The 8,126-nt window shown below is 40.0% G+C and overlaps 1 protein-coding gene across 1 annotated transcript; it reads right to left on the bottom strand.

Moving 5' to 3' along the window:
* Nucleotides 1-1,837: 1,837 nt before the first annotated feature.
* CGA (glycoprotein hormones, alpha polypeptide) lies at nucleotides 1,838-4,875 on the bottom strand. The gene is made up of 3 exons (XM_036380671.2): nucleotides 4,776-4,875; nucleotides 3,650-3,834; nucleotides 1,838-2,186 (listed from the first exon to the last, which is right to left on the bottom strand). Exons 1-3 carry the CDS (start codon nucleotides 4,873-4,875, stop codon nucleotides 2,109-2,111), a joined length of 363 nt encoding a protein of 120 aa, XP_036236564.1. The 3' UTR covers nucleotides 1,838-2,108.
* Between the last annotated feature and the right edge of the window lie 3,251 nt (nucleotides 4,876-8,126).

Below are 8,126 nucleotides of genomic sequence, written 5' to 3'. Positions count from 1 at the left end.
GGATTCTGCCGGAGGAGATGATTAAGATGTCATCCAGGAAGGTCGGCAACATAAAAAGGCACATCACTCCTGCAAGCAAACTTCAGGGAACCTGTTTCCCTGCTCTCCTTTTCAGTCCTGTCAAAGTTATGAGCAAATGCAATACCATTCCCGAAGGTAATCATCAGCTTCAAATCACTCCTCTCTCGTTGCCCAGGAATCCCAGGTAGGACCTGGCTTTCCTGCAAAAGTAGCCACATCAATCACGTTTAATAGAATTGTACAGCAGCTTGGAATTGTGAGTCAGCTACAGCAGCTCCTTGACACGTATTCCCACAATGTTCGAGTGATGATCCGGAATGAGAAATTAGACTCCTCATCCTGAAAACCTGTGCTGCTGGTGTTTCTAAGCTAATCCTAAAGACCATCCTACTGAACTATCTCTCCTCTGACCGAAAGTAATGTGGAAACAACTGAGACTTTGATAAAACACTAAGGGGAAAGCTTTCCAGAATATTGAAATTTTCTAGAATAGTAAGAACAGTGAAGCAACGAGATCAGTCTCCTTCATAAAATTGGTTTTTTTCAAGAGCAAGTCAGGCAAAACATCTCCCAGAAATGGTACGGTGAAGCTAGGACATAAGAGAGGGTTTAGGGGTTAAGGCGTGGAGATCAGCTTAGTAAGGTTTATTGAACATACATTGAAAAACGCTTCTCTAAGCACCTCATCTCCTCTACAAACGAAAAGCCTTTTCTTCCCCACAAAGCCCCGTGATTGTGTTCTTAGCAGATAGCACTGAATTTGCACTCCAGTGGACAGAAGGGGGGTGATTGATGGGTGTAAACGATCATTAGAAACCGATCTTCAGCCCCTCAAGTTCCCCATCACTGCTTAGCCCTGGGGGTCCGTCTAAACTGCTTCAGTCATTTGGCATCGGCACAGGTATCAGCCACGGCCGTGGCCCGGGACAGACCAGCCACCCTCGCAGCGCCACTCCGGAAATCCTCCCTGTCCCCATTGGAATCTCTTACTGCGGTCCTCACAGCTTCAACTGCAGGGAAATCCCCCACAAATATATCTGAGCCTTTTGGGGTCACCACATTTAAACTCTTGCAGCCAGTGACCAAAGCAAGGATGATGTTCTCACCCCAGAAATTAGGGTGAAGAGCAAAGAAATTCATTCATTCAGTTCCCATGGGCAGGCTTCAGACCTGTGAGCAGCTCCTCCAGAGCCCCCGATGCAACCCACTACAACTAAACAAGTTTTTTATACTAATGTCAGGTGTAATGAGAACATATTCTGTGGTCCTCTTCTCACCTAACACATTCCCTACCTTTTCCATTTGTATACCTGGGTCTAGCACAAGGCATTTGGGAATTACTACAGCCCCATGCCTTGATGAAGACAAGCAAAAGGTAAGCAGCTTAAACACTAATACTCTTGTATGACTACTCTATTCCACCATTGCTACATGAAAACGTACAAAAATTCTTTATACTGTTTGATTTTGCATCATTTGCCTATCTATATGGGAGGAGATTAAACTCGGAGAAATATAAAAGATGTCACAGAAAGACAGAGTACTGTGCACAGATTATATTATACTATTATACTTTCTGCCCATTAGATAAAATAAAAATGGAAGGAAAGCAGGAGGAACAATACATTGCAACTTCAAAAAATTTAATCATAAAGTGACTAAGGGGAAAATAATTCTTCTGTTCAGTTTCCCATCCCTCTCTTCTTTTTTCCTCTCTCTCTCCCATTAAAAGAAAAAAAAACAAAAAAACATTAAATTGCATCAGAATCTATTTTTGTCTGTTAAGCTAATAAATCACCATTTTCCTCAATAAACATTGATGATTTAACTGACAGTTTATTTTAAAAATAGATCAAGCATTTGGTCATGCAAGTGCTGTATTTTATCCCTAATGGAAATAATTACACTTACTTAAATGCATGAAGAAGCAAGGAGGAAATAAAATAGCCATCTATCTTATCCAGAGGTCTACCCAGAGTCTTTACCAGAAAACATAAGGTTTTACACTGTGGTGCTGTAAAAGCTGAAAACAAACGTTCCATTCACTGTTGTCCTGTTGTCCTTGACCATTAACAAAGGGACAGGCTTTAGGATTTATGATAGTAGCAGGTACTGCAGTGACAATCTGTATGGTTCTCTATCTTCACATTGTCCTTAAGGGTAATCTTAAAAAAAGAAAACACACACATAAAACAAATAATTAGGATTAGCTAAGCAGTAAAAACAGTATTGTCAAGTAAAATATGTCTGAAAACTTCTTAACTAAAAGTACACAGGCCCTTTGGGGTACATGTACTAGAATGGCCTCAACACCAACCTATGAAGCTGCATCATCACTATTTTTGGAGCTGTAATGTGAAAGTTTTCAGTAGTGACATGCACAGTGACACAATATGCTGCTCTTTAACTTGGACATTCCTTAAAGTGTCTCATTTTCCAAAAGTGTCTAGTAACCAATCTATGGAAAATCAGAAAGTGTCCTTAAAATACATCACATGGGAATGACAAAAACAAAGGCAACAAACACAAGAGTCTCCTTTATACTTAATCTCAACCAAATTCTAGCTGCTGCCTCGGGACAAGTATAGCATTGTCAGTGTAGAATAAGATCTATGTTCTCCTCAGGTGAAGAGCCAGGATTGGTTCAGCAGAGTTTAAAGTCAGGTGTCTGGCTCTCATTGCAGCCAGTGGAGATCCAGGGCTCTCCTCAGCTGCACCCACTGAACTGTCAATTGTCATTTGAGGGGTCAAAGGGGATCTCACCAAGCCTCCAGTTGTCACTCTAGAAACACTTTCATGGGTTCTGTGTCTGTCAGCCATACCCATGTGACTTCAGTACTCTAAGGTATTCCAAATGCACCGAGTCTGTGAGTGGGTAACTCAGCTGAACCTCTAGCTGACACATTTAATGAGCCTGATTCAGGTTACCACAGGATAGACACCTTGGCTTGTTTCAACTAGCTCACCATTTATTACATAAAATGTTAGGTTTCTTCACTTGGAGCAGAAACACTCCCAAAATAATCAGAGTTAGAAGAAACTTTAAAAGATCCTTCCAGGTGAATGTTAAATGCTCACAGTACTTGCACACATTTACAGTTCCCTCTTGGTTATACTATGAAAAAGTAAAACACCATCTCAATTAATCTAACGAGCACAGATGGTTTTTGTCCCTCATTCCCATACATGTAATTGATAGTATTGACCAGGCACCTTCCCAGAGAACTCTTTTCTATGCAGGAAAGACACAAGGCAATTGACTTATTAAAATCAAATACACACTGCATAGCATTTAAGGGGAGGGTGCACATCCAGGAGAGTTGAAAATACTGGGACAAGTCCACCACCAGAGCTGCAGGTGTCATGAGACAAAGCAGTTTCATAGAATTCAGTGGCACTGCACCAATTTCCTCATCCCAGCTGAATATCAGACTCATTACTGGTTGATGATTTAATTTCTTTATAAAAAAGAAAGAACCAAGGCATAAAAGACATAAATGCCAAGGATTCTTCCCTCAAACTGCTCTCCGGTGTCCTCCAGCAAAACCATATTCTTCACTATTCACTGCTTCCGCTAAATATTGCATTCTAAAAGAAGCTAAAGCAGACCTCATTTTTTCACCCTCACCTTGGTAAAAGCCTTTGCTACACAGCATGTTGCTTCTGATGTAATGTTCTTTGGAACAAGCATGGTCTTCTTGGACCTCATTGGAGTGGGATAGGCACGGGAGAAACAGCACCCAGTGCACTGGTAAATGGGTGCTCCTGGCTTGGAAAAGAATCTGTTCTCCCCCAGTTTGCACTCTGGACAACCTGCCATAAAAATATAAGGAAGAGAATTTTACTTGGTTTCCAGATGTATTTTCATTTTCTAAAAGAAAGGGAAAGTGCAGGCCATAAGAGGAAGCACAAGCCACATTCTGTTGCTTGATGTCTGCAGAACAGAAAAGCACAACACCAAAGCTCTCCTCTTTAGGTTTTTTCAACTCTGCAACACGCACCAGCTGTAAAACTAGGCTGTGGCTTTCTAGGTAAACCACAAGCATGGTCTACTGGATCTTTTCTGGTTTTCTTTTCAATTTTGTTGATACTTGTGAAGGTTTGTTTCTGTCTACAGCACTAGCTATTCCTAGAAGACTTCCTACTAGCTGTAGATAGTTAAAAGCACCAGCAGGATTTGTAGTGCTTCTTAAACATTGCCTGGTTTTAGGCAAGATTTTGTTATAGAATACTTTTAAAGCATTCAGTGGTACCAAGATTTTTGTACATCACATTTTTTTATATTTTATTTAAGGCTAAATAAAAGACCCTGCAACTTCCAAAGTACCCTTAAAATCTAATGTGTGTCTTTCATAGAATGCTACATCACCAGCATCCCATATTCTGGGATCTACACAGGAAAAATATTCTGCATATTATGAGGAAAAGCTGTGGTTCTGCTGTTCCTAATGTTACGTTGTAATTTGGTTTACAGAAGTACAAGAAACCAAACATTTCTATTCAATAGTGTTTCAAGGATTAAGGTTACCAACATCAACTTGAGGACATGGTCATCGAGGATATCACTGACCTGGAGAAATTAAATTTAAGGAAGAAATAGGAAGCATGCTCATAGTGAAATTATCTTGATTTATTATACCCTCATTGTCAATAAATGCCACTGAATGACAAAATTTATGACTGCATTTATAAAATGTGAAAATTTAATTAATATTCTATAATTGTTCCATTTCTGAATGCTGAAAGCAGCTTACCCTGCATGAGAAACTCTCCATCTGGGAAAGTATGAAGAATATGTAGAAATACAGACAAAATGGTCAATGTGACAGCTGCATACTTCCCATAGCAATCCATGATCTGTCTAGAAATACAAATACACACATTTTTGAAGGCTGAGACCAAAGGCAGCATGAAAAGAACATGGCCCCTGCCTGACAGGGGTTACTAAAGTGGAAAGAAGCAAAGTCTATGAGCAAAAACTGATATGCAGTGATTTCCAGCACAATGAATGAAGGCAGTGGAAACAAGCATCTTCCTAATAAGACAGAAAAAAAAATAGAGGAAAGAGAATGATCTGATGCCCAGCTAAGCAGAATGGCTAACAGGCTGATGATGTGATAGTCATAGGTGTAGAACAGCTGGCAAGGCTGGGTGCTGGGTACAAGTAACTTCACCTTCTCCCTCCCACCTGCCCAGTGAGTCAGTTCATGCTGGAAGAAAACAGAGGATAAAGGAATTAAAAGCAGCCAATAATGATCAGGAAGAGAAAACATTGGCAACAATTTTGGAAGCACTAGAAATTAGCATTTAGAAGATGTATCCAAAAGCCAGTTCAGTGGATGCATCTAAGTATGCATACAGGCTCTGTGCAACCTGTGGTTTTCCTTCTCTGCTTGGACTTTTCCTGAAAGCTTTGAAGCATTGAACATGGCTGTCAGGTTCCTGAGAAGCAGCTGCCAGCCCTCTGTGACCTGTTCCTTCAACAAGAGTCAGCTGTGTCTGCAGGAGAAAGGTGGTCCTTCACACCGTTTAGATCTACAACCTCTTATCGTCCTGCCAAACATTTTGGGAACTGAATTGTACCCAACAGCATCTATGGAGCCAGCAGAGTGGATTGGCTGGATCCCTCCCTCCAGAAAATAAAGCACTTTTTAAAGTTGTTTTCTATATATCGTCTTTCCAATCCCTTAGAGAGGATGTGACTGCTGACAGACTTGCCTGCACTGGAACACAATTCCACAGTTTAATGTTAAGCCCTGCTCCATCCAAGGGAACATTCCCCAGAGTGCAAGAAGTCAGCTGGAGGGCCTCATACACCAGCAGAAGACAGACAGACTTTTCCAAATGATCTGTTGCTACATCATCCTGAGCCTTCTGATAGCCTAAATCCTTCAATGGCTCAATAAAAGAAGCCAGCCACAGGAATAACATCACAACACTACACAGATTATCCTGTTTTTCATGTTTTTTGCTGAAGGCACTGTGGCATCCTTCACCCTAATTTTTCCAAGAAGATATAATGCTATAATTTTGTACACTGTAATGGCTCAAGGGAATCCTAGAGGGAAGGTGTTTTACATTATATTAACCAAAAGGGGAATTGAAATTGCAGTTTTGCACTTCCTTATTGAGTCAGATTTTCAGGCTCGTACCAAAACCACCAAAGAGACCTGAAAATAAACCACAGATGTGATCTTCTCTACTTTTCCAGAGCAATGGCTGTTTTGTCTGATGGTCTTACTTGAATTTTCTGACTGTGCCCATGCTGTTAAACCAGTTAATGTTCTCACCACTCATTGCATCTCACCGACAAATCCAAGGAAGCTTCTACTTTGTTCTATTAAATATTATCTTTCTTGAGCTACTGGAACAATACATAATGCCTGAATTTCAGGAGCTCTTTAGAAAGATGGCAATTTTAAATCTTTCCTGGCAGAAAGATTTCTCATTATTTACAAGATCTTGTCTTTTTCTGTTAAAGACTCTAAAGATGCTCTAATACCACAGGTTGTGTAGTGTTTGATATTTTAAATCAGTTGCCACCATTGAGCAGGAGAAAAACACAAAGTTACTAATGAAGACGTTTGGGACCCAATCCAAAATCAAAATTATCAATGTTTAGCTGCAATCTAATTCTAGAGCCTCATTTTCTCTTACTTACAAAGTAAGCTTAACTCTAAGCGTTGATGTTTTAGTAACTTTTAAGTTAATGTTCAAAGCAAAAACTTTGACAGAATGGTAGGAGGAGGAAACTTCTGGAAAAGAAGGGAAAGCGAATGTCAAAACATATGCAATTGTTCCTCTGTAACAGTAATGAAAAAATAAAAATATATTACCTCTCTTGATCGACAAGAATAAATCAGAGAAACTGCAGGATGGTGTTTGAAGATGAGCTGTCCTCAGCGCTTGGTGGTAAGTTGCCAAAACTGATGTATGAAAAAGTTGCACCTTTCTTTTATACCAGTAACAGCTAGATCATATTCCTCGCCCACATCTAAGCCATTGGATCAACTGTACATTTTCTCTAATGACTGAACATCACTTTGTGTAATTACCAGCCCACCATGCTGATCTTATCTTCAACCTGACTTTCATAAGGATTTTTTTTTTTCTTATATAATGAAAAAAAGGTCAGATTGAGAGCACAAAGTCAGTGCTGTATGAGTTTCCGGGGGAACTGAAACACTGAACATCCATTGTTTTGCTACAGTTTTCAATGAACAGAAGCTCACTTTCAAAAAAGAACAAGTTAATGTTTTCTAACACTTCTTTTTAAACTGGGGAATATTATTAAAAATATATTATAAAACACTACTATAGAAATGGCATTGTTTTAGCAGAGAATAAAAAATAGTGGAACAGTGATTGATGCAAACATTTAGAAGAAATGTTAGTTTGTAAATTCCCCATTTGAATTTAATGCCCAGAAAATGAATGCATGGATAAACATAAAAATGTAGAAGGAACACCTTTGTAAAGGTAAGATTTCTTGCAGGATCTTATCTTGTTTTTAGAATAAAGTTAATGCAATGGAGGGACTTCTGAAAACTGCATCAGAGTACAGGTTAGAGACTTGTAAGTCCTCAATTTCAGGTGTCAGAGTCTGTGTAGAGCCGGCTAAATAGGACGGGTCTTACTCTGCCTTCTGGCACCGAGGCCAAGCGGTACAGCCCGGCTCGCATCCATTGGATGTTTCCTTTCCTCTTCTCAAAGGGGAGGCCAACATTCAGACCCCTTTTGGGAACAGCCCCTGGCTATGCAAACAGCCTTGGGTCGGTGCTCAAGACCCTGCTGTGCTTCCAAGTCCTGGAGAGTTGAGGGAGGTTCACTTCAGATGTAAAAGCTCACTGCAGAAGCGAAGTGCCTAAACCCCAGTTACTCACTCTGGATTGCCCTTACAGACAGTGCAGAGAAATAGCCCTAAACATCTATTTCAGTACAAGATTAAGCCACTTTTACCGTGTGCCTATTTTTCATCATTGAAAGCCCAGGGTAGCTACCTTGGACTGATCACTGTTCTACCCGGAGAGATTTACAAATGTTTTATAGTTTAAAAAAATTCTAAACACCCACAGGCTTAAAATTACCTTTTAAGGACCTGCTTT

The sequence above is a fragment of the Molothrus ater genome, chromosome 3, assembly GCF_012460135.2.
Source record: "Molothrus ater isolate BHLD 08-10-18 breed brown headed cowbird chromosome 3, BPBGC_Mater_1.1, whole genome shotgun sequence".
In the NCBI taxonomy this organism is placed as follows: domain Eukaryota; kingdom Metazoa; phylum Chordata; class Aves; order Passeriformes; family Icteridae; genus Molothrus; species Molothrus ater.
The sequence above is the reverse complement of the archived record's forward strand: the minus strand, read 5'-3'. Positions and strand labels throughout refer to the sequence as shown.

Coding starts and splice junctions, on each gene's coding strand:
- CGA (XM_036380671.2), bottom strand. CDS start 4,875: ATGGATTGCTATGGGAAGTATGCAGCTGTCACATTGACCATTTTGTCT. Junction 3,835..4,775: donor TGGAGAGTTTCTCATGCAGG/GTAAGCTGCTTT, acceptor TTTTTATGGCAG/GTTGTCCAGAGTGCAAACTG. Junction 2,187..3,649: donor TAGCAAAGGCTTTTACCAAG/GTGAGGGTGAAA, acceptor TCTTTTTTTAAG/ATTACCCTTAAGGACAATGT.